General features: G+C 42.4%; 1 protein-coding gene across 1 annotated transcript; it reads right to left on the bottom strand.

Annotated features, from left to right (window-relative positions):
* Positions 1–1,051: 1,051 nt before the first annotated feature.
* On the bottom strand, positions 1,052–26,553 carry cavin2a (caveolae associated protein 2a). Its single transcript, XM_024388722.2, has 2 exons — positions 25,739–26,553; positions 1,052–6,004 (listed from the first exon to the last, which is right to left on the bottom strand). The coding sequence occupies exons 1-2, from the start codon at positions 26,282–26,284 to the stop codon at positions 5,138–5,140; spliced, it is 1,413 nt and encodes a 470-aa protein (XP_024244490.1). The 5' UTR covers positions 26,285–26,553; the 3' UTR covers positions 1,052–5,137.
* Between the last annotated feature and the right edge of the window lie 243 nt (positions 26,554–26,796).

Below are 26,796 nucleotides of genomic sequence, written 5' to 3' on the forward strand. Positions count from 1 at the left end.
TCGCCTATGTTCTCTCCCCAACTCATGTATAGAAAGTTTGGAGCGTAGCATGAGGTAACAAGTCCATCCAGTATGCATATTAATACAGTCCACACTCCAAAAGCAATTACTAGAATATGTTTAATTTTGGGGTATCGGCTAGACCAATTATGTACATATTTATGTATTTCTGCCATGCTTAATGTGCGGTAGGCTATGTATTCTATAATGGCACAATCATTATTTTAACTCAGGGTTTTTTTTCGGGCTTGAGCTCATATTTAGGCCAAGCCTTTGCATAAACTCTAATATGCATTTGGATGTTTTGAATTAATCATCACCTTTAGAAAGTGCTGTGACCATGACCATGTTTTCCATTAAGTTTAAACCTGTTGAACTTCTTTCTTCAGACTGATTAATCACAGTGAGGTGAGTTCTAAATGCATGATACTGTTTTGATGATCAGTGTTTGATGTGATTTTCGATTGGATTTGAATTGATGTCAGAATGGTTAGCGGGACAATAGTAACAGGCCATTAGTGACCTGATGGTCATTAGCAAGTTGGGTACTACCATAAGAGATTACCGTGACTCAGTGACATGGAGTTTTAATCCGGTCATGACTCATGAGTGACAGTGTGGCGGTAATATGGTCACCATAACAGCCCTAGGTGTGACAGTGTTAAAACCATCAACCACTTAAACTGGTACAACACTTCCACTGATGGTTGGCACAAAAACACATATTAGACCATGCCCCCAAATATATTTTACTTGGCAAGTCAGTTAAGAACAAATTCTAATTTTCAATGACGGCCTAGGAACAGTGGGTTAACTGCCTTGCTCATGAGAAGAATGACAGATTTTTACCTTGTCAGCTTGGGGATTTGCAACCTTTCTGTTACAAATCCAATGCTCTAACCACTAGGATACCTGCCGCCCCAGACCACTGGTATGTTTCAGAGATGAGGTAGTCATTCAAAAATCATGTTAAACACAATGCACACAGAGTGAGTCCATGGATCTTATTATGTGACTTGTTAAGCAAATCTTTACTCCCAAACTTATTTTGGCTTGCCATAACAAAGGGGTTGATTTACTTATTGACTTAAAACATTTCAGCTTTTAATTTGTAATGAATTTGTAAAAAAACGTAAAAACATAATTCCACTTTGACATTATGGTGCATTGTGTTAGGCCAGTCACAAAAGAAATCACAATGTAATCCATTTAAAATGCAGGCTGTACAAAATGGAGAAAAGGTCAAGGGGTGTGAATACTTTCTGAATGTACATCAAGGTACATCTTGGTACCAAAGATGTACCTGGTGGCACTGCTGAAACATTAATGCACTTCTACCTAAAGGCCTCTAAGTTCAAATCCCCAAAGCATTTATGGACACATTACATTAAGTGTCCCTGAGTACTGACATTTTCACATTGGTGTTGTCAGATAATTATGAAATTATTGACTTGATTCTGGGCAGCTTCTAGCAGTGTACAGAACTGTGTTCTTGCCATTTAAATCTGTGGCCAAGCTCTGTCATGCACATAGAGCTGGTGGTGTAGCAGGAAGTTCAGGTCATTAGCAACAAAGAGTTTGAGTTCAAATCTCAAGTGAGGTATAGTCTTAGGTAGCCAGCATACTGTCCTTTTACAGCATTAACACCTTCATTCAGCTGTAGAAATTCAGTAACTTGTTGTTTACCTTCCTTTCACTGCAATCAGTAGCCTATAGTGTACCATGCAATTAAAGGAACTTTGCAACAGTGTAGCATTTCATGGCATAAAAGGAAAACACTGTGGATAGGGAATTCTTAATATGAAAAATAAAATTACCCTAAGCCCTGGCAAATAACCTTTTTCTTCTTCTTGGGAGTGTATGCTGGTCCAGCATGGTCTAGCTGGACAAGCTGGTCTGCTAAACTATGGTCATCATTATCATATTTCCCAGCATGCTATATTGCAGTTTGATTTTCTAGAATAGTTTGTTTCAATATCTGTGTTTTTGCATGTACATTGATTGTTTTAATTAATCAATTAATTTATCTTGTGCTACACAAAGATACATAACATACATACTAACCCAATATCTTAGTTGAACTTATTTCACCCGTTACTGAAACTGTTCCAGTTTAGGTGGTGAACATTATTTTGTAGTAAGGGTTACATTGAGAAAATGGGATCTTTCTAAAATGAATATGGACAGTTCATCAGTTACATTTCAATTCAACCCTCCCTGAATGCTTGAAAAAAAGTGAATCACCCTTATACCCCAAATAATAATAATAATTTAAACAAAGTGGATAGCGGAGAACATGTCTATACCATTTATCCTCACATCTTGGAAAGACCAGAGCCTTCTAGAAACAGTTTTAGAAAGTGTTCTTCTTCCTGTAAGCATTACATGGCAATGCAGGAATTTTGATAGCCCACAAGAGCTGCTGGCCAGAAGGTTGTGGGTTCATAGACCACCGTGGAAGAGAGTAGGGGGGGAAAGATCTCCTTTATAGTAAAAGCATTGCATGAATCTATCATCGTATTTGCAGGTCTGAGAAAAAAATAGCCCTTTTCTGTGGCTTAACCCAACGAGAGATGGTCACAACGGTTTCCCTAAAAGTTGTCTGGGTTTAAACATTTATTGTACAGAAAGTGAATCGCCTAATCAATTGATAGAGAGAATTAGAATTACTTCCCAAGCAAAGTATATTTTTTGGGTCCTTGGCTATAGAAGGTTGTGTCTCAGCCTCTGAATGTCAAAGACACGAGACAATGCATATTGTAAAGCATCAAGGACCAAAGCGCTCTAATATATCACGTTATATAATCAGATCAGTTTTAAAATATTAAACTAACAAGAGGTAAGCTTGTGCTTTTTGCCATTTTCTTTCATAAAAAGTAGGGCTATGGCATACCCTCATATCCCCTTCACTGACATGGAATTGACTGACAAATATATCTATATTAGCAGCCTATTGCCTAATTTAATCTGCCAAACAGGTAGGCCTACCACTTATTTCTTAAATATGAATAAATAGGCTCCAACACAAAGCCCTCTTGTTGTTAGTAAAGTCAAATTAATTATGCCTACTCAAATTTGCCTACTTTCAGCACCATTAGCTGTCAATTTCCAATTGATTGTGCCACGGTTGCTGTTTCAAGTTTCAGTCACCACAATCGAATCTGGCTGATTGTGAGGCCAATAACTCAATACGCTTTCAGAATGGAAAAGTAACATTGTTTTTAATAAAATAAATTATAGTAGTAGCAAGCAATCAAAGTTGACCTCTGGTCCTCGTCATCTTTGAGCTCTCCTTCTCAAACTGAACTGAACAGAACAAAAGCTTTAGGATAGTCTGCACGCAGGAGTGCATTTTTGGATTAGGCCTAATCAAAAATCATTTTTAGAAAAAGCCTTTGACTCTCCTCCTGAACTGCCTACACAGCACAGCCATTGGTTTCTTTTGTGCCATTCTTTAGTTTTTTTTATCTTATGTTTGTTGTGTAGTAAATATTTCACCTATATTATCATCCCCAAAATAAAGCACATTGCGTTGCATTCCATGTCTGAAATGTGCTGTATAAATAAAACTTGATTTGATGTTTTGAGGGCAAAACCCTGGCAATCATTCTGAATGCAAATCGTGGGTGAATAAACATTCAAATTGTTGGATATCCCCGTTCAGGCTGGATTCCATTAGGAATTAGACATCACTTTGCAAAGCTAGCATAACGTAACTTGATGCGGGTTTTGCGGGTGGTCACCATATGCTGGAATGCTGGTGACCAGTGTCCAAACAATGAAGGCTGGTCACCAGCCTATGCTGGTCTATGCTGTTTTTTTTCAACAGGGCTTCCAAAACAGGAATTCCTCACTCCAGCATGGCAATTACCCACAACAGCCTGTGTAAGTTTGAAGAATTCCGTGCGTGTATGAGTGTGTGTTTGATTGTCTTTGTGGGTGCCTCTGTAACTGTGTGCTAGTTAATCTAGTGTTTGTGTGCATGTGTGTTTCAACCATATAGGAATGTGTCAACATTGGTTATGTGAGTGCTATGCTAACTTTAGGTGCACCGAATGCACACGTAATCAACTCCATTACAATTTTTACAGTATATTTATGAAAGTCAGGTGACCATACTCAAATATGATTTTATATATAGTCGTTATGCCTACTGATATTTAACTCCCTATAATCAAATATATACATAAACGTAAGATCATGATTGCCCTGATATAGGGTGTTTAGGAAAGTCCCAGTTTGTAGAGCCTTAAGGTCCCAAGTCATCCTCTGTCTCAATAGTGCTCCCAGTAGACCTTACCCTAATACAGAAATATCGACTTACCCTCCCTTAACCACTTACCACGTTCAAGCTGTGTTTTTCAAGCTGTTTTTGTCATGAGAGGTCTGATGAGTATATATATTATGGCAAATAAATGAACTAAAGTAGGAATGGCATGAAATTGCCTAAATGCTATGGCTCCATTTTTACCCTGCACTCGGGTTATATGGTTACATCCAGACCTGGGTCAAATGCATATGTCACAAACCTCAGCCTTACACCGACCTTGCTTTAGAAACATAGCTACCGCCCCATACCAATGCCCAGACAACCTGGCAATGGGCTACCATTCCCAAGCTGTGGGCTTTACCCTCTTTGCCAAGGATTTACCGGCATTCAAGTGAGGCAGGAGAACAAAGAGACTATCCGTCAGACTGAGAGGCCCATGCAAAGACAGATAAACAGAGAGAGTGAGTTGGCTCAGCATCCTGGAGATGTGCTGTTCAGAAGCCTAGGTTCCAGTTGGGAAGGTGAGTTATAGTCCCTTGGCTTGCTGGTTCTTTTCCTAAGGTAGCCCCAAAGACCAGGCAGGAGCAACTGATGCAGGATATCTTGATCACTCTTGATAAATCAGGATCTCTGAAATGGAAGCTTGGTGATCTGGGACATGTCCATGGATCTCCTGGATCAATCGTACATGCAGGGCTGGAGGCATTGGAGGGCCAGGAATGCTTAGGGGCTCCATATCGTTAGCACTGGGGCTTGAGATTTTTTAGAAATTGATAGGCTAGAAAGATGGAGGGATGACTACAGTTTTGGCATGTTAACATAAAATACCCAGGGAATGTGCAGGAGCAAAAGTTGAGAGGGATGAGATTATGAAGCTTGCTCTACAGCAGGTATGGGGTCCTTTACCTCCACCAGGCTTTCCTGCTCCTCTACCTCATCATAAACCTCTTCCTCCTCCCCCATATCGTCATCATGCTCCGGGAGAGCAAGCCCCGGTTGACGATCGATGGTCAGATCACACTCAAGGCTCCCCGCTTCACCATTGATGGTCAAATCGGCCTGCACGCTCCCAGGGGTAGAAGGACTAGCTAGCTCCTCTCCCCCCTCCACACCCAGCCCTTCCTGGGAGTACACCTCGGCAAGGGGCAGATCCCCATCCATGCTACCCAAGGGAGGGATCTCCACGTGGGCTTGCCCGCTAGGCGAGCCTCCGGGCTGTGTCGAGGCCTCCCCTTCGCCTCGCAACTTCTTCACATTGAACGTCATGGGCGACACCTTGAAAGAAGAGCTCTTGGCGGTGGGACTCTTAGGGTGGTTTGGTGTAAAGCTTTTCTTGATCTTCTCACGGCTCGCTGGTGGCACGATCTTTGTGCTGATCCTGGTCATCTTCTTCTCGATGCTTTGGCGCGAGAAGGCCTTCTTCAGGCTGTCCACCTTCTTCAGGCTGGAGCGCTTCAGCCGGTCGGCTCTGGATCTCTCGAAGGAGGGCAGGGCTGCTTCTAGGCCCAGCTCTGCCTCTCCCTCCAGGGCTTCGTCGTCCTCGTGGAGACCCCCGGTGTCATTGTCGGAGGAGTACAGGCTGATGTTATGGAGACCCTCCTCCTGAGAGAGGTTAGCATCTATGCCGGTGACAGAAGGGGCAGGTGCCGCAGGGGCGTCGTCCTCAAGCTGGCTGGCCTGGCGGGTCTTGGGGGAGTCCTTGATGAACATGCTGGAGGGGATCTCGTTGTCTTCCTGGAGAACAGAGGGGAGGACGGGGTTAGGATTAGGAAGGTGGTCATGTGAAGTTATGGGATGATCACTTGAAACAAGCCTCAGGTCATTAATTTATTAATCAAGCGGATGAACACAAAGCCATGCACACTATAATTGTATATGGTTATCAGATATAAGCATCCGCATTAAACATACCGATAACTGCCTAAATAAAGGAAACCGAACATTGTGTCTTAATAGGACATTGGGCCACCACGAGCCACCGGAACAGCTTCAATGTGCCTTGGCATAGATTCTGCAAGTATCTGGAAATCTATTCGAGTTATGCGACACCCGTCTTCCACGAGAAATTCCATCATTTGGTGTTTTGTTGATGGTGGTGGAAAACACACTCAGGCGTCACTCTTGAATCTCTCATACGTATTCATTCATGATTCTTTTAACGTCTTCAAGCTCTCAAGTTGGTTGTTGATCATTGCTAGACAGCCATTTTAAAGTCTTGCCATAGATTTAAGTCAAAACTGTAACTAGGACACTCTGGAACAATCGATGTCAGTGTATATTTGGCTTTGTGCTTTAGGTTAGTGTCTTGCTGAAAGGTGCATTTGTCTCACAGTGTCTGTTGAAAAGCAGAATAAAACAGGTTTCCCTCTAGGATTATGCTTAGCTCTGTTAGTTCCCTTTTATCCCCCCAAACTATCCTTAGACAAGCATACCCATAACATGATGCAGACACCACCATGCTTGAAAATTTGAAGAGAGGTACTCAGTAATGTGTTGTGCTGGATTCGCCCCAAACATAACACTTTGTAATCAGGACATAAAGTTAAATTCTTTGCCATTTATTTTGTTGCAGTTTTACTTTAGTGCCTTATTACAAACAGGATACATGTTTTGGAATATTTGTATTTTGTACAGGCTTTCTTCTTTTCACTCTGTCATTTAGTTAGTATTGGAGTAACTACAATGATGTTGATCCATCGTCAGTTTTCTCCTATCACAGCCATTAAACTCTGAAACAGTTTTAAGGTCACCTTTGGCCTGGTGAAATCTCTGAGCAGTTTCCTTCCTCTCTGGCAACTGAGTTTTGAAGGACACCTGTATTTTTGTAATGACTGGTGTGTTGATACACCATCCAAAGTGTAATTAATAACTGTACCATGCTCAAATGGATATTCAATGTCTGCTTTTTTTTTACCCTTCTACCAGTAGGTGCCCTTCTTTGCGATGCATTGGGTAACCTCCCTGGTCTTTGTGGTTGAATCTGTTTGAAATTCACTGCTTGACTGAGGGACCTTACACATAATTGTATGTGTGGGGTACAGAGATGAGGTAGTCATTCAAAATCATAGTAATCTAATCACGAATATAATCCACACAAATATTAAATCAAATAAAATGGTATTGGTTGCGTACACAGGTTCAGCGAAATGCTTATGAGTCTAGCTCCAAAAGTGCAGTAAAGCCAAACTATACAATACACACGAATCCCCCAAAAATGTAAAGAAAGACATCAATAAATATCATAATGAGCAATGTCAGAGTCTGGAATATAAATATCAACTTCACAGTACAAAATTTGCCGCTGTATGCTTTGGCAGCCATAAACGGATGTCATGGTTCAAGAGTTTAATAAATCCCCAAATGACAGTTGGTGGTTTGTAATTTCAGAGCAGTAGTTATTCAACAGTACGAGTTACAGGTACCAGCCTCAACACCCTATAGTTCACAATCTACAGAACTGTGTGTGCGTGAGCGGGCCTCTCCACTGACTGTGAAAAAACTAAAACCCTTTCTTACGGGCTTCTCGCTACCCTCACTCCCACACACAGCACTCCTTCACACACCAGAGTAAGCCCCTATTCAGTTAGACTAAAATAGTATTCTATTGTTGCTGAAAAAAAGTTTGGATTCTTGCACTCAACAAAACAGTGCAAATACACACAACAAACCAATCAAAATCAGATCAATCAAAAACATGTCTGGAGGTGAAATTAAAAGAAACTTGTCTTCATGTTGATACAAACATGTATTTTTCATACAAACTATCTCCTTAAAAATGCATTCAGGGCTCAAGATATGCTGGCATAACATGAACTTCTATGTAAATCATGCGTTGATGTCTAAAGTAGATTTGCTCAAGTGTTTGAGTAATATATCTCAAGTCAGGATTCAGTAAATCACCCAGAGTGGAAAGTAAGTATGTTTGTGTGTGCTTGTGCATGTGTGTGAAACTAGGAGTTTTTGTGCCCTCCGGAATCTATTACACAAGAAGAATGCTGGAAGCTAGAGGAAGGATGCCACACATTGCTTTTAGGACCATATCATGTGTCAATAGGCTATCATTAGTGCAAAGTCAGGGACTGGACCAACCAGAAGGACAGGAAGAGCCCCTCCCACCCTGTCCATCACTCACTTACCACCAATTGCATGCCCTCCCCGGAAAGAACACCAATCAGTCACCCTTAAAAGTCAGACCAGTCAACCAACAGCACGTTTTTCATAAATTATTCTTGATAGACTAAAGGTCTCTCTTTTTTTGAATTGGTGACTGTGACACATGGATAATGTATATTTTAAGCGTAATACTTAATAGAAAACACAAGTATGTTAATTGTTACTTGTGGGGGGAAAACCTGGGTCGTGCATTAGGGCATGCAACTTAAAATACTTTAAAACGCTGGGTGACTGGAAAAAATTAAATGAGCCCAAGTATTCACTCCCTGTTTCAGTCCGTTCACGTCCATTTGGTGCCTAATTAAGGTCTATTGACCAAAACATTGCTTTGATATCCAATTAAACACATTGTGGAGCATGCAGGAATGCCAGTGTGCTGAGTTAATTTTTTTGTCAAACATTGAGATTCTATGCACCTGGATCTCTATATACAGTGAGGGGAAAAAGTATTAAAGTACTGACAAAGAAATGATCTGTCTATAATTTTAATGGTAGGTTTATTTGAACAGTGAGAGACAGAATAACAACAACAAAATCCAGAAAAACGCATGTCAAAAATGTTATAAATTGATTTGCATTTTAATGAGGGAAATAAGTATTTGACCCCCTCTCAATCAGAAAGATTTCTGGCTCCCAGGTGTCTTTTATACGGGTAACGAGCTGAGATTAGGAGCACACTCTTAAAGCGAGTGCTCCTAATCTCAGTTTGTTACCTGTCTGAAACACACCGGTCTACAGAAGCAATCAATCAATCAGATTCCAAACTCTCCACCATGGCCAAGACCAAAGAGCTCTCCAAGGATGTCAGGGACAAGATTGTAGAGCTAAACAAGGCTGGAATGGGCTACAAGACCATCGCCAAGCAGCTTGGTGAGAAGGTGATAACAGTTTGTGTGATTATTCGCAAATGGAAGAAACTCAAAAGAACTGTCAATCTCCCTTGGCCTGGGGCTCCATGCAAGATCTCACCTCGTGGAGTTGCAATGATCATGAGAACGGTGAGGAATCAGCCCAGAACTACAAGGGAGGATCTTGTCAATGATCTCAAGGCAGCTGGGACCATAGTTACCAAGAAAACAATTGGAAAACACACTACGCCGTAAAGGACTGAAATCCTGCAGTGCCCGCAAGGTCCCCCTGCTCAAGAAAGCACATATACATGCCCGTCTGAAGTTTGCCAATGAACATCTGAATGATTCAGAGGAGAACTGGGTGAAAGTCTTGTGGTCAGATGTGACCAAAATGAAGCTCTTTGGCATCAACTCAACTCGCCATGTTTGGAGGAAGAGGAATGCTGCCTATGACCCCAAGAACACCATCCCCACCGTCAAACATGGAGGTGGAAACATTATGCTTTGGTGGTGTTTTTCTGCTAAGGGGACAGGACAACTTAACCGCATCAAAGGGACGATGGACAGGGCCATGTACCGTCAAATCTTGGGTGAGAACCTCCTTCCCTCAGCCAGAGCATTGAAAATGGGTCGTGTATGGTATTCCAGCATGACAATGACCCAAAATACACGGCCAAGGCAACAAAGGAGTGGCTCAAGAAGAAGCACATTAAGGTCCTGGAGTGGCCTAGACAGTCACCAGACCTTAATCCCATAGACAATCTGTGGAGGAAGCTGAAGGTTCGAGTTGCCAAACGTCAGCCTCAAAAACTTAATGACTTGGAGAAGATCTGCAAAAAGGAGTGGGACAAAATCCCTCCTGAGATGTGTGCAAACCTGGTGGCCAACTACAAGAAACGTCTGACCTCTGTGATTGCCAACAAGGGTTTTGCCACCAAGTGCTAAGTCATGTTTTGCAGAGGGGTCAAATACTTATTTCCCTCATTAAAACATTTTTGACATGCGTTTTTCTGGATTTTTTGTTGTTATTCTGTCTCTCACTGTTCAAATAAACCTACCATTAAAATTATAGACTGATCATTTCTTTGTCAGTGGGCAAACGTACAAAATCAGCAGGGGATCAAATACCTTTTTCCCTCACTAAGGTGTGTGAACAACTCTTTTGATTTTATTTTTGTGGTGGAAAAGATTGTACAAATGGTGTAGGTCTAGTGCTCATAAGATGACACATGGAATGATCATGTAACACATATTTGCAATGTGATCCTGAACAGTGCCTCATATCAGACATATCTCATAACAAAGCAACCAATAATCAATTATAGCAAATCAATCAATCATAGCAAACCAATAAACAAAATAAACAAATAATCATACATTACCGGCCCTAACAAAATATTTGAAACTCTACTCCACCGTGAGAAGCCAAATGAAATGCCATAGATACTCCTGATTGTTTTATTAACCTGCAGATACCAGATACCCAGGACCTTATCTAAGCCACGCACTGCATGATTCACAGCTCAGGTGGAATCAGGCGGATGCCAAGCATGTGCAGCTTCCAGTGACGGTGGAGGTAAATCTGTCATCAGTGTTCTGTTCTCTTGAGTTCATCATCAAGACTAAGAAAGCTTTTCATTTAAAGGCCTCGGCTTAGAGGAAGTGCTGCACGGATTCACAGTTTCACACATTTGTGCGTCCTATGGATTGACCGATCTTGTCAAAGCCTCCATTCACAGTCGATTACACAGCCACGAGCAAAGCTTTCAAGCTTTATTGTGGTATCCTTGATGATATTTTAAATTGTATGTGGAGGCCTGTTTGGCTGAAACGCTCTTATGTATGTTAAAAAAATGGTCAATCAATCCACGCGGTATACAATAGAACAGCACTGTTCATTTAGAGGAGTCAGTTTGAGGCAATGCTCCTCAGATTCCCTAATCTGTACGTCATATGGATAGACTCATGATATCAAAGCCTCCATTGACATGGCAAACCATGTGATTGTTGATGTTAGAAGACTCTGCTTTGAGGCAATGCTTCTCACATCCACTAATGTGTATTTAATATCGATTAGGTCAATTAACATTGACAGGATTCTCAGACTTTCCAGGAGCATTAACCTTATCGAAATTGTTCTGTGCAAAACAAATCGGATTGGTTATTGTGAAAAGGTCAACTTTGTTTGAAAAATGTCAAGGAACCAGTTTGATAACATAAAAGGCTAATGTGTAGGTAAACGCCATTGTAAATGTGTGCTTCATGCTCAAAGGGCATGCCTTGAACAAGCAGTAGGAACTGACAGTGTTGTGGTGATCTGTCTGGAAGCCGGGGTGGGATAGAAACGAACTCTTTAGGGCCTTCCGAGTGGCGCAGCGGTCTAAGCATTGCAGTGCTAGAGGCGTCACTACAGACGGGAGTCCCATAGGGTGGTGCACAATTGGCCCTGCGTTGTCCGGGTTAGGGGCGGGTTGCTTTACTTGGCTCATCACGCTCCAACAACTCATGGCACACCTGGCGCCTGCCGACTGACTTCGGTCATCAGTAAAATGGTGTTTCCTCCAACACATTGGTGCAGCTGGCCTCCGAATTAAGCGTGCGCGTGTCAAGGCACGTGGTTTGGTGGGGCATGTTTCGGAGGACGCATGACCTGACCTTCGCCTCTTCCGAGCTTGTTGGGAAGTTGCTGCGATGAGACAAGATCATAATTGAAAAAGGGGTTAAAATAAAAAAAAATGTAAAGTTATTCATCACATTAAAGTCAAATCCCCTAAATATACTGTAGGATTCACATGAGCAAAGGACTAGGTATGAGAACAGAATCAGAGTATAATTCCAGAATATCTACATGATTTTATTTATTTTATTATTGTAGTGTTGTGCATCTTCAGGATGCCCAGCCCCTCTACATGTTTACATGTTGGTAAATCCGGTGCACGGCTTTATATTCATGACTCACTGTGTGCAAATTCCCACTTTGTAATCTCATAGTGTTTTGGAAGGCTCTGCATTTTTTTGTTTGACATGTAACACTTTTCTATATGCTAATGAAATGTTGTCTATGCTCTTTATGCCAAGTAGATGGACATTCGTGATGGATGGGAGGGGCTCCGTTTCGACAAAGTGTCCTGGCCAATTGGCAAGAGAGGTATTGTAGTTGGTGTACTTCGTTTGCAAGCCGGGGCAATGGGTCTAGCTAGAGGCTAAACATGACTTTCCTCTGGCATTGGCGATACCTGTATAGGAGTTGCCATCATTGAGCAAGAAGAACATTATGTAAAATGTTTTGTAATTATAAATAATATTCTCACAGACAATGTTGCTTTCTTGGAACTTTATAAAAATGATTTTTTTTAGTGTACTTTTGAACAATACATACATTTGCACAAACGTCAACATGGTTTGTTCAGAAGACACCAAGACTTCTATAACGCTACGGCTGCAGAAAGTAAATACCATATGAAAATGATTTATGCACATTTTTAAAAGCTAGTCATGATTTTGAACAGAGTAAGAGGAGCAGACTTCTGTGTGCGGTAGGATAGAGTCAGGGCATAATGCACAGACAAGGGCATGGTAGGGGGTGAGTACAGTGGAGGTTAACCTAGGCATTGAGTGACGATGAGATTGGCTGCATCTCTGGAAGCCCCAGTTAACCTAGGTGCAGTATCCGCATGTGTGTGTGGGGGGGGCAAGGGAGCTAACCGAGGCATGTAGAGCGAGCAAAACAGTGAGAGCTATCTTAAACAACAGTATACAAGGCATATTGACATAAGAGGGAGGCATAAAGCAATCACAGGTGTTGATTGGGAGGGCTAAGACAACGGGTAAACAGCTAAGACAACAATGGGTAAATGGCGATGAATGGACAGAAAGGGTCAGTTAGCTACACACAGGGCCTGAGTTCGAGGCTGGGGCCGACAGATAAAAAAAGGAAGTATCATGTTAATTAACAGTCCAGTAGGCATCAGCTGTGTAGCCGAGTGATCATAGGGTCCAATAAGCAGCAATGGACGAAACAGGGAGCCACTCGTTAGCCATCACTACACTAGGCGAGCGGGAGACACGGTGCTCAGAGAGTTAGCGGGCCGGGGATAGTAGCTGGGTGTCCTCACCGTCATCAACGAAGCAGAGGCCGGTTGAGAGCACATCAGCTGAAATACGTCAGCAGATCAGTCGTGATGGATGGGAGGGGCTCCGTTTCGACAAAGGGTCCTGGCCAATTGGCAAGAGAGGTATTGTAGTTGGTGTACTTCGTTTGCAAGCCGGGGCAATGGGTCTAGCTAGAGGCTAACTGGTGCTTGCTTCTGGACAAGGGCGATAGCCACTCGGTAGCAGCTAGCTAGCTGTGATGATACGGTGTAATGGTTCAGAGCTTGCGGCGGGAATCCGGTGATGTAGCAGGGGGGGTGGGGGTAAAAAGCAGTCCGATATGCTCAGGGCTGATATCGCGCTGTGCAGACGGGCAGATATTATCCGGGCTAGAGCGGCTGGTGTCTGTGCTAAAGTTGCAAAAATTGCAGATCCGTAACATGGGTGAGGCGGATTTCAGGAAGATATTTCATTCAAAAATGGAAAAAGAGATTGAAATGTCTACAGAGATGAAAGCTGAATATTTCCACAGGACAAAAGCGGGACAAAAACAAACACATCTTGCTGCTACGCCATCTTGGAAAACCAAATCATTATAAATAAGAATAGAATGTTTCAAAACATTTCTACATTCATGTGGATGCTACCATGATTATGGATAATCCTGAATGAATCAGGAATAATTATGAGTGAGAAAGTTAGACACACAAATATCATCCTCTCACCATTACAATAACAAGGGATGTTAGCATTTTTTTTTCGGGGCTATGATTTATGCCTCACTCATCATTATTCACGATTTCGTGTTTCTAAAATGCATGGTTCTGGCCATAGCTAGCATAACACTAGCTAGCTCGACTAACAAAAGGTGATGTTATAAAATACATCAGTTTCTTAAAAACACTATACATAGCCTGTATACCTTACCTCTTCGGCTGACATGTTGAAAATAATGGCAATTGTTTACATAATCCATGCATTGACTCCATTAGTTCTGGTCTGGCTCTCATCCATGAAGATTCAGGTGCATCTTGATATTGTCAATCAAATGGCGAGGGGATGAAGCTCATTGGCTGAAACTCTAATTGTTAAGGGGCTGGACCATGTGGACCAAGCTTGCAGTACTTCACCAAATTATTTGGAGATTCCCTCAGTAGGCAAAATGCCAGCCCACAGTTTAAAAAAGTTGGTTTCCAACTAGGGATTTAGTGGCTAACTGAGGTAAGACAATGAAAACGGTTACATACACACAATGTGATTATTGTGGATAGTCAGATTAATATAATAGTTTCATTAAAACATTTACATGCTTTGTAACATGAACGACTTCCCTAATAATCCTGTAACAATAAGGCTAGTACAAACTCCAACCCAGGCGCAGAGAAACACAGCAAACAGAGGTAAGGGTAAATCCAGAACTTTTACTTAGAGTCTGAACAGAAATAAGGCAAGAGCACACTAATAAGACCTAAGCAAAGATCCAGGCCAACTAAGGAACCTAAATAACAAGGCAACCAGGTGAACAGAGAAGGTCATTAAACAAAGGTGAATCCAATATGTAATAATCAGGGTAACCTGGAAACTAGAAAACAGGGCAAGGGTTCCCACCAGCCGTAACCTAAGGAAACAACAATCAAATAACACAGAAATTGTGACAGATCCTGTTTACATGGACACATCTGAAATCAGGCTACCTGATGGCACTCTGATAAATGCAGAAAATCATCAAAGAAAATAATTGTTCTCCTTCAGCGAACATGTTATTTGTTTGGGAAGCAAATTTGATTTGGAATTCGGACATACAAAGTTTGTATGTGAAAACTACTTACTTGCGCAAAAGACGGAGGCTCACTTGGCTGGTGCTAGCACATGCGCAGATCAAATACACTGCTGGAATGCCGATGAAGGTGTTTCCAAATCAAATCAAACCAAATTGTATCTGTCACATGCGCCAAATACAACACGCACAGTACACTGAAATGCTTACTTACAAGCCCTTAACCTACAATGCAGTTTTAAGAAAAATACCCCCCCAAAATAAAAATGAATAAAAGTAACAAACAATTAAAGAGCAGAAGTAAAATTACAATAGTGAGGCTATATACAGGGGGTACCGGTACAGAGTCAATGTGCGGGGGAACCGGTTAGTCGAGGTAATGCAGGTAATATGTACATGTAGGTAGATTTATTAAAGTGACTATGCATAGATAATAACAGAGAGTAATCTGGGTATCCAGTTGATTAGATGTTCAGGAATCGTATGGCTTGGGGGTGGAAGCTGTTTAGAAACCTCTTGGACCTAGACTTGGTGCTCTGGTACCGCTAGCCATGCAGTAGTAGAGAGAACAGTCTATGACTAGGGTGGCTGGAGTCTTTGTCAATTTTAAGGGCCTTCCTCCCTCACTGCCTGGTATAGAGGTCCAGGATGGCAGGAAGCTTGGCCCCAGTGATGTACTGGGCCGTGCGAACTACCCTCTGTAGTACCCTGCGGTCGGAGGCTGAGCAGTTGCCATACCAGACAGTGATGCAACCAGTCAGGATGCTCTCGATGGTGCAGCTGTAGAACCTTTTGAAGATCTGAGGACACATGCCAAATCTTTTCAGTCGCCTGAGGGGGAATAGGTTTTTGTCGTGCCCTCTTCACCACTATATTGATGTGCTTGGACCATGTTAATTTGTTGGTGATGTGCACGCCAAGGAACTTGAAGCTCTCATTCCTGCTCCACTGCAGCCCCATTGATGAGAATGGGGGCGTTCTCAGTCCTCCTTTTCCTGTAGTCCACAATCATGTCCTTTGTCTTGATCATGTTGAGGGAGAGGTTGTTGTACTTGCACCACACAGGCAGGTCTCTGACCTCCACCCTATAGGCTGTCTCATTGTTGTCGGTGATCAGGCCTACCACTGTTGTGTCGTCGGCAAACTTAATGATGGTTTTGGAGTTGTCCCTGGCTGTGCAGTCGTGGGTGAACAGGGAGTGCAGGAGGGGACTGAGCACACACCCCTGAGGGGCCCCCATGTTGAGGATCAGTGTGGTGGATGTTTTGTTAACTACCCTTACCACCTGGGGGTGGCCCGTCAGGAAGTCCAGGATCCAGTTGCAGAGGGAGGTGTTTAGTCCCAGGGTCCTTAGCTTAGTGATGAGCTTTGAGGGCACTATGGTGTTAAATGCTGAGTTGTAGTCAATGAATAGCATTCTCACATAGGTGTTAATTTTTCCAAGTGTGAAAGGGCAGTCTGGAGTGCAATTGAGATGGCATCATCTGTTGATCTGTTGGGGAGGGTATGCAAATGGGAGTGGGTCTAGGGTTTCTGGGATAATGGTGTTGATGTGAGCCATGACCAGCCTTTCAAAGCTCTTCATGGCTACAGATGTGAGTGCTACGGGTCGGTAGTCATTTAAGCAGGTTACTTTTAGTGTTCTTGTGCACATGGACTATGGTGGTCTGCTTGAAACATGTTGGTATTACTGACTCAGACAGGGAGAGGTTGAAAATGTCAGTGAAGACACTTGCCAGTTGGTCAGCGCATGCAGTACACGTCCTGGTGATCCGTCTGACCCTGTGTCATTGTGAATGTTGACCTGTTAAAAAGGTCTTACATCTGCTGCGGAGAGCGAGATCACACAATCCTCTGGAACAGCTGATGCTCTCATGCATGTTTCAGTGTTACTTGCCTCAAAGTGAGCATAGAAATAATTTAGTTCATCTGGTAGGCTTGTGTCACTGGGCAGCTCTCGGCGGTGCTTCCATTTGTAGTCTGTAATGGTTTGCCAGCCTTGCCACATAAGACAAATGTCGGAGCCGGTGTAGTACAATTCGATCTTTGTCCTGTATTGATGCTTTGCCTGTTTGATTGATAATTTCTTATAAGCGTCCGGGTTAGAGTCCCGCTCCTTGAATGCGGCAGCTCTACCCATTAGCTCAGTGCGGATGTTGTCTGTAATCAATGGCTTCTGGTTGGGGTATGTATGTACAGTCACTTTGAGGATGACCTCATCAATGCACTTATTGAAGAAGCCAGTGACTGATGTGGTGTACTCATCAATGCCATCGGAAGAATCCAGGAACATATTACAGTCTGTGCTAGCAAAACAGTCCTGTAGCTTAGCATCTGCTTCATCTAACCACTTTTTATTGACCGAGTCACTGGTGCTTACTGCTTTAATTAATTAATTTTTTTGTCAGATTTCAAAAAGGCTTTACGGCGGAAGCAAACCATGCTATTATCTGAGGACAGCACCCCATCAAACAACCACATGGCAATCATATTTCAACCTGCCAGACGCGACACAAAACTCAGAAATAACGATGTAATTCATGCCTTACCTTTGAAGATCTTCTTTTTTTGGCACTCCAATATGTCCCATAAACTTCAAAAATGGTCCTTTTGTTTGATTAATTCCATCGTTATATCCCCAAAATGTCCATTTATTTGGCGCGTTTGATAAAAAGAAACACAGTTTCCAACTCGCCCAAAATGACTACACATCTAATAAATTGCCTGTAATCTTGGTCCAAACACTTCAAACAACTTTCCTAATACAACTTTAGGTATTTTATACCGTAAATAATCAATAAAATTTAAGACGGAATAAACTGCGTTCAATAAAATGAAAGTGGAGCGAGCGCTAGGTCGCGCGCCCCAAACACAACAGGACACTAGACTCGACCCTCGTTCTGAATAGCCATACTTCTTCATTACTCAACCGAAAATCATCAACCAATTTCTAAAGACTGTTGACATCTAGTGGAAACCCTAGGAATTGCAACAAGATGCCTCCGAAATCTAGATTCCCATAGAAAACCTATTGAAAACATGGTCACCTCAACAAGAAAAAAATTCCTGGAGGGTATGTCCTCGGGGTTTCGCCTGCCAAATAAGTTCTGTTATACTCACAGACATAATTTTAAACGTTTTCGAAACTTGAGAGTGTTTGCTATCCAAATCCATTAAATATATGCATAAACTGCCTGAATAGCAGGCAGTTTACTTTGGGCACGCTTGTCATCCGGACGTGAAATTACCGCTACCCTATCCCAAACAGGTTAAGTTCATGGAACATGAACAGTGCAGCTCCTGATTGACACAAGTTCTGACAAAGATTGCAGAACTGGGAGTGGATAAATAAGGTTCTCAAACTTTATAAACATAATGATAAAACCACTTAAATTGGTACAACATTTCCACTAACAATTGGCACAAATACAACACATTTTAGAAGATGCCCCCAAATATGCTAATGAGACCCTATCAAATCTCAAGTGAGGTTGACTCCCAAGAAATCAAAATGTAGCTGGTTTGCAAACCCACTACCATCATATCATATTGCCATGCATGCTATACGTGACCCGATTCCCCATCTTGAATAATCCGACGTGTGTGATCCTACGTTGTTTACCTAGAGAGGTTAATTGTTTACCTAGCTAGTTAGCTATATGCCTTAAGCTAAATTGTACATTTAGCAAGCTAGCTAATGTTAGCTGGCTGGCTCTCTAGCTGATGTTATTATTAGTTTCCCAGAGCCTTTTGCTTTTGTAGTTAGAGCTTAATGTTAGCTAGCTAACATTGCACCTGGTTGGTTTGCTCCCAGCACTGTGGCATTGTTGTCACTGTTCATTGTTGTTTAAACTAGATAATGTTAGCTGGCTGGCTCGTTAGCTAACGTTACATGACGTGTGTACAAGACCTGTTGAATATGGCCGGTGTCAGTAAACGTATGCAAAAAAGCGCAATGAAATTGTTGCCAGCAGAGCTGGTTAAGCTATTTCATGTTATCTAGAGGTAAACAAATCATTGGCCAGAGCATCAAGTGTGAGCTCCACGAGTGAAATAAGATGGGTGGGGCTAAAGGGTGTGAACGATGCTGTATTGGTGTAGACATAGAAGAGCTCTTCACTAGATACCAAAACATTCAAAGGCGATTTTCTCAAAAGTGAGTTTACAAGTTGATCAACTTTCCCGTTGTCCCTCAAATGCAGTGTATGATATATTATTGTGTAGCTCTGAATCTTTATTTTTATCCAATGTATAAAACACCATTTCAAACTTTGCTACATAAGACTGAATCCAGGTGGTGAGTCACATATTGCAGTTAGATGTTTTAAATTGTTTGTTTCAATATCTGTGTTTTTGCATGTACATTGATTAATCAGCATAGAACATGCTGGTCGGCCTGCATAACGCTAGACCATGCTGTTCAGAGCAGCTAGACTAGCAGCCGACCAGCACCGGGGTATTTGTCTCCGCTCTGCTGACAAGTATTTTTCTACTCTCATACAGGTGTAATAAAGGCCTAGTGCACTCATTTGGTGGGACAAAATATGTGTTTTATTTTATTTATTATTATAATTGTTTTTATATGTATATATATATATTTTTTAGAGGCCTCAGCACCCCTATTTCCTGGGGCTATGCTTGATTGTTCCAGTGTTTACTTGGACTTGACTTGGAAACTTCTATTTGAGATCAAAGGTCAAATCAACACAGAGCATTAGAAACATTTTCTCAAGCTCTAGTTTGTTGGAATAAAACCCATTAAAAGCTGGCTATTGTTTTCTCTTTCCTCAGCCTCTCTTTTGGACCTTTAGACGTTGTCCTGTAACTGTGGATGCCTGTGCCATGGTTCAAATGTCAAAAAGGAACAAAGAGAAGCAAAATGACATGAATCCCATCTGGATTGAGGCCACTGAAAGATAACTATTGTTTTCTCTTTCCTACTGCTCTGTGAGACAATTAGCCTTTTTGGCTTGGTTTGATCCCCGCTGGTTTCCCTCAGTCACCTCTTCTCCTCCAATTAGATTCTGTAATCCTCTCAGATAAGTCACCACCTGCGTGTGGAACATAACCAAAGAGCTTTGTGTCTGTGTCTGTGTGTGTGTGTGTGTGTGTGTGTGTGTGTGTGTGTGTGTGTGTGTGTGTGTGTGTGTGTGTGTGTGTGTGTGTGTGTGTGTGTGTGTGTGTGTGTGTGTGTGTGCATGAGTCATGACACACACACACACTCCGTGGCGTTATGGGCCTTTGAGGACGAAATTGGCTAATTAAAATTAAGAAATACAAAAATATATATATTTGGATACAGTTGTGTGTTCACTAAACTGTTGAATTCTAGCCCTCACAGCATACAAATGGACTTAACCTGGTCCAAAATAAACATGTTTTTATTGAATAATACAATAGTTTTGGCTCATTTCCTAGTGTTATCATTTTGTCTAATTGACTTCACATATGTCCTTTCCTCCTTTCCCTTCTCAATCCCTCAATTTTTCTTTTCGGCTTCTTCACTCTGTTCCCCTCTCTCTGTTGTCATTTTCTCTCTTTCTACTTCTCCCTCTCTCTCTCCTTCCCCCGCTTTTATACAATTCTCTCTCTTCGTAGCGTGTTCATAAATAGGGAGATTAAAATAGGAATGAACTCCAAAGGGAAAATGAGACCGATAACAAAGAGAGGAGCCACAGGACAAACAAACAGGCTTGTTCACTTGAGTCTGTAGGACTACCTTTCTCTGTCTCCATAGACAGAGAGCCACATTAGGCTGTGGGACAGAAACAGTTTTTTAAAATATATTTTCAATGGAAAACTTGTTACAGTTAGTCCCTCCTTGTTCCAGTCTGATTTATTCCGTTTGGTGCCTAATGAACATGACCCAGATGAGTATTGGGATTCAAGGCCATCTTTCATGTTGCGATAGGTGTCACTGAACCAAACTCATCCATGGACATGGGGGATTACGAAATGGAAGGCTTTGTTGTTTGAAAGAGAGGTAAAATCAAAACGCTTGCAAGGAGAGGATATTTGTACGTGAGTGTGAGCTTCAGTGGTATTACCATGCCTTGAGCTAGGTTAAGTGAGCCTTGCCTACTGGAACATAACACCTGAGAGATGTAGACACACACACACACACGCACGCACGCACGCACGCACGCACACACACACATATACACACAAATACAGTATACAGACACACACACACACACACAAACACACACACACACACACACATACAAATCACAGCTGCACCCTCAAGCCAGTTTTGTTCTCCTGCTAGGACCTGTGGAAATAGATCTGTTCTATAACATAGACGCCATAGAGTTGACTATGCATCCCTTAACTGACACATGTACTAACAGCTACACTACATCAACATTGTTGAATAGAATTATATGAGAGCGTAATAAGCACAGTAACTGACTGGCAAGGCCTGAAGTTAGTTAATCATATTTACGTCTAGTTAGGCTTTTCCTGAGTTCAAATGATAGGCCTTGTTGGAATACTTTAGAAATGTCTCCTTCCTTTCTAACTTCCTTGAAGTAATCATATATCTGAATTGGTTGGATTGATAATGGGGTGGTAAAGTAAAGTGGTGGTAACCTTACTTTCAACTATCCAATCCCTTATAGATGTGTGCTTATTTCAAGGAAACAAGGAGGGAAGGATGCATTTTTAAGTATTCAAAGAATGATTAGTTGAATCAGGGATTAAATTAGAAAAAACTGGGTGAGGCAGCTAAAGCAGGACTGGCTCTGCCTTATCCTGCATAAGGAACTTGGATAAATAAACACCAGTGCTTACTCACTGCCACCGATGCTGACAAGCCTAGAGACCTTTGGTCAAGAGTTCTGTGACAATGGCAGTAAAGTCTTTATGAATCAAAGCTGACTACTGAAATCTTCAATTTATTTCAGAAAATAATTTATATGATGCCAAAATGTTTCTTTCTTAATTCAAGTGTGTTTGTTAAAAATTATGATGACAAATACAATGGGCAAGACCAAAGATCACTCAACTTACGATCTGTTTGCACTCTCCAGTACGAATACACTGTTATCCAAAGTTGCTCAGGTTGAATGTATTAAAGAACATCTTTCGATAAGGCAGTGTTTCGTTTTCTGGATGCAGCATGTTTTGTTTGGTTGTGAAATGTGTTTTCATTCAATGCTGTTGGATTTGAATGTGTTTTGATTGTGTGTGATAAAAGGTCATCACTTCCTTTCCCATCCTACCTCTCCAATTCCACTACTCATCTTGGAAACTGCACATATGTGCACACACACGCGCACACACACACAAACAGATGCCTGCACACGTGCACATGCACTTATGCATGCATGTGCACACTCATGCACAAACACACATGCATGGAACTGCAGAGCAAAATGTGTCACATTTCACAGTTGTATTACTATACCTCTTTCCCATTTTAATGTAAATTAATGTTTACCCTCTCGCTAATCCAACACCTTTCCCCTCCCCTTGGTATCAAGAACCAACTTTGTCACAAACAGAAGCTACCACATGGCATTGGACTTTTCTGTTTTGTGGCTGGGAAGGGGAGAAGATGTGTTTCCCCATGAAAGACGGGAGGTCAGGGAGACAGGAAAAGCACTGGAGCACGAACACAAACCAACAACGGGCCAATCTACAAACTACACTAAGCACTACATTTGCCTCCAGCCTAATTAGGGCTCGATTAAGGGAGAGGAGCACCCGAGGGGCAGGGACCTGTCAGCCTGTCCATGGCAGTGCTGTATTTACCGAGCACGGCGGCATTTCCAACTTGTGTGGCACGTACAGAGCACCGTATTTTCTAGGCCAGGAGCAAACAAAAGACAAAAGAGAACTCAGGGGTGCGGAGTGAGAATCTAAATGCCTTATCAGTGAGTTGCGTATTTTGTGACTCATAGCGTGTTCTTTGTAGCACTGTGTGACAGAATGGCATCCTCTGATGTTTGTTTTTTTACTCTTACTGTATGTTGCTGGTCATACAGTACGGATAATGTTATCATTATTACCCATCAGTATTCCCCATGACCCTATCATTATCATTACTCCCAATGACCCCATCATTATGTCACATCATCATAGACCATAACACTATAAGGACTCAAAACAGTTAAGCAATTGTACGTAGGTAACAACTATAGGGATTACTTGTAGATAACCAACTCTAATGCACAATCACCAGACTAGAATCATGCAGTTGGAGCCAATGTGCAGTATTTGCACCTGTTGCTATTGAACAAGAGCAATAGCACCTGGGAAACCAGATAAGATCAGTGACTATGAGCTCTCAGGGCTTAGCCTGTGTCAATATGACTTGCCTTTTTTCCTGACTGAACACATACAGTATCAAGCCCTATCAAATCATTCAAGAATATACTGGCCACTCAATAATTCCGTATGTTTAGTATAATGGAGCTAGGACTGACCAAAGAGTAAGGTTGGGAAACACTATTCAAATACTATTAAAATCATCTGATCACACCTTTTATCTGTTGGCTCAGTTGGTAAGAGCATGACACTAATCATGCTTAGGTTGCAGGTTGAATTCCCGCAGGGATCACAGTCACATATTAAATGTGGATGCAGTAATTGTACTGTAAGTGTCTGCCAAGTGGTATATTATACTTTTATACATTATATTATTATTTATATATTGTAAATCACTTCAGTAATCAGACAGGAGGAAAAGCAAGATGCATTCACTCTTAATGCATATATCTAATTTAACTAGATTGGTGTAAGGTACTTAAGTAAAAAATACTTTCAAGTTCTACTTACTTTGTTTTTTGGGGTATCTATACTTTACTTTACTATTTATATTTTTTGACAACTTTTACTTTTATTTCACTACATTCCTGAAGAAAATAATGTACTTTTTACTCCATACATTTTCACTGACACGCAAACGTACTCGTTACATTTTTTCGCTACACTTGCATTAACATCTGCTAACCATGTGTATGTGACAAATACAATTTGATTTGATTTGAATGCATAGCAGGACAGGAAAATGGTCAGATTCACCCATTGAACATCCCTGGTCATCCCTACTGCCTCTGATCTGGCGGACTCACTACACACAAATGTTTCATTTGTAAATGATGTCTAAGTGTTGGAGTGTGCCCCTGGCTATCCGTAGATGTTTAAAACAATAAAATTGTGCCGCCTGGTGAACTTATTTATACTTTTCCTTTTGATACTTAAGCATATTTTAGCAATAACATTTACTTTTGATTCATAAGTATATTTAAAACCAAATACTTTTAGACTTTTACTCAAGTAGTATTTTACTGGGTGACTTTCACTTTTACTTGAGTCATTTTCTATTAAGGTATCTTTGCTTTTACTTAAGTATGACAATTGGGCACTTTTTTCCACCACTGATTGTAGATCATTATACATAATGGCCATTTGGTCTTGAAAACAGTTCTAGTTTAAGTGCGCATTGTGATCTACGCTTTTCTTTATTATCCTCTCCGCGGTGTTCCCAGACACACACAACCATCCTCACACAGCTTGCACGCACACACACACACACACACACACACACACACACACACACACACACACGCACACACGCAAGCACGCACACACACACACACACCACACACACACATTCTCTCGCTCTCACTTTTACACATCCAAAGAGCTCTTCAAAACACCACTCCCCCTGTAGTTACATACTCACACCATGTCTCTCTCTCTCACACAGCTGCAAAGCCTGTCATTTACACACAACACAAACATTACAGTGTAGACTGCACTCATAAACACCCTTGCATTTAGCTCCCAACGTCCACAATAAGTTTGACACACACACACACACACACACACACACACACACACACACACACACACACACACACACCTCTTTCAACATTCTCCCAAACCTTTTTAACATTCTGTTCCTCGCTCTCACACACAAGACACATATGCACACAAACACTTTTATTTTTTTTACCCCATTTCCTCCCCAATTTTGTGGTATCAAATTGGTAGTTACAGTCTTGTCTCATCACCGCAACTCCCGTACAGACTCAGGAGAGGCGAAGGTCAAGAGCCGTGAGTCCTCCGAAACACAACCCAACCAAGCCGCACTGCTTTTTGACACAATGCCCACTTAACCCGGAAGCCACCAATGTGTCAGAGGAAACACTGTGCATCTGGCAACAGTGTCAGTGTGCACTGTGCCCGTTGTAGCCATTGTGCGATGGGACAAGGACATCCCTGCCGGCCAAACCCTCGCCTAACCTGGATGACGCTGTGCCAATTGTGCGCCGCCCAATGGGTCTCCCGGTCGCAGCCAGCTGCAACAGAGCCTGGACTCAAACCCAGAATCTCTAGTGGCACAGCTAGCACTGCAATGCAGAGCCTGTGACCACTGTGCCACTCAGGAGGCCCCACAAACAAACACTTTTCATACGTTTAACATTGTTCCCTCTCCTTCTCTCACAATCCCCAAACACACTTCTTACATTTCTTTCATTCTCTCAATATTCTCTCTTCCTCACCACTTTTCCCTTTTCCCCTTACACTAAAACCACATCCATCCATCCACCCCTCTATCCCTACCTGGAAAATGAGTACTTTGAAATGGTTCCTCTTGAGCAGGTGTCCATGGTTGGCCTCCAGCCGCTTCACCTGCGACGCCTGCTTGTCCAGACGCTCCCGCACCTCCTTCATGTGGGTGTTGACCTTGTGCGAGCGCTCCAGCAGTTTGCTCACACTGTTGGACGTGCTGGTGTGGTTCTTGGACAGGCGAGTCACGTCGCCTTGTACCCCCTGCACGGCGCCCTCCAGGTCAGTCTGGCGCTGCTCCATGCGCAGCTGGTTCTCCTGCACCGCCTCCAGCATGTTGACCAGCTTGTCGAGTAGAGCCACCACTGTGATGGCACTCACCTGATCCCTGGCCATGGGACTGGTGGGACTTCCGGGGCTCCCGGGGGTTTTCAAGCCCAACTTGGAGAGGGTGTCAGTGGGGGAGGAGGGAGCCGAGCTGGGGCTGAAGCTGGGCACCAGGAGGTCTATGTTGTCTTGCTGTGCATGGTACTGCTGGGGGTTGACCAAAATGCTGCTGCTGTTGCTGAGGCGCTCGGCGTGCGACGAGTCTTCTCCCATGGCCACAGGGTGGAGGGGGTTAAATGTCGTGTTTTGAAGAGGGAGAATGTGAACTGTCTAGTTCTGATATGTGAAAAGTCTCAGTCAGTTGGTGGTTGTTGTTGTTGCTGTTTTCAGTAGCTCCAGAGGAGGAATGAGAAGGTAACAGAGATTCTAGCTCCAGAGGAGGAATGAGAAGGTAACAGAGATTCTCTTCTCTTGATTGTTTTGATGTCCCCTCCCCTTTTTTACACTGTGTAGAAGAACAAGAGTTGTATGTACACTCCCATTTTTCTCCTCCCTTTTTTCTCTCTCTCTCACTTCCTCTCTTTCTCTCTCAGTATCATATTGGGCAGTTTTATCACACCCACTTATCTACTCTCTCTCTCTCTCTCTCTCTCTCTCTCTCTCTCTACTCAGTGGTAGGCTTTTAAAAACCTCCCCCAAAGCCAGAGGGAGGGGTGTGGTTGTCCTGGTAACAGGTCTAGCCCTAAATTGCTAGAGACAAGTGAGCCAGAGGTTGCCACTGTGTG

This window comes from Oncorhynchus tshawytscha, linkage group LG26, assembly GCF_018296145.1.
Source record: "Oncorhynchus tshawytscha isolate Ot180627B linkage group LG26, Otsh_v2.0, whole genome shotgun sequence".
NCBI lineage: Eukaryota > Metazoa > Chordata > Actinopteri > Salmoniformes > Salmonidae > Oncorhynchus > Oncorhynchus tshawytscha.

Excerpts from the sequence above, each read along its gene's own strand:
- cavin2a (XM_024388722.2), bottom strand. The coding sequence starts at position 26,284 with ATGGGAGAAGACTCGTCGCACGCCGAGCGCCTCAGCAACAGCAGCAGC. Across the intron at positions 6,005-25,738 it reads TCAAAGTACTCATTTTCCAG|GAAGACAACGAGATCCCCTC; the intron begins GTAGGGATAGAG and ends TCTGTTCTCCAG.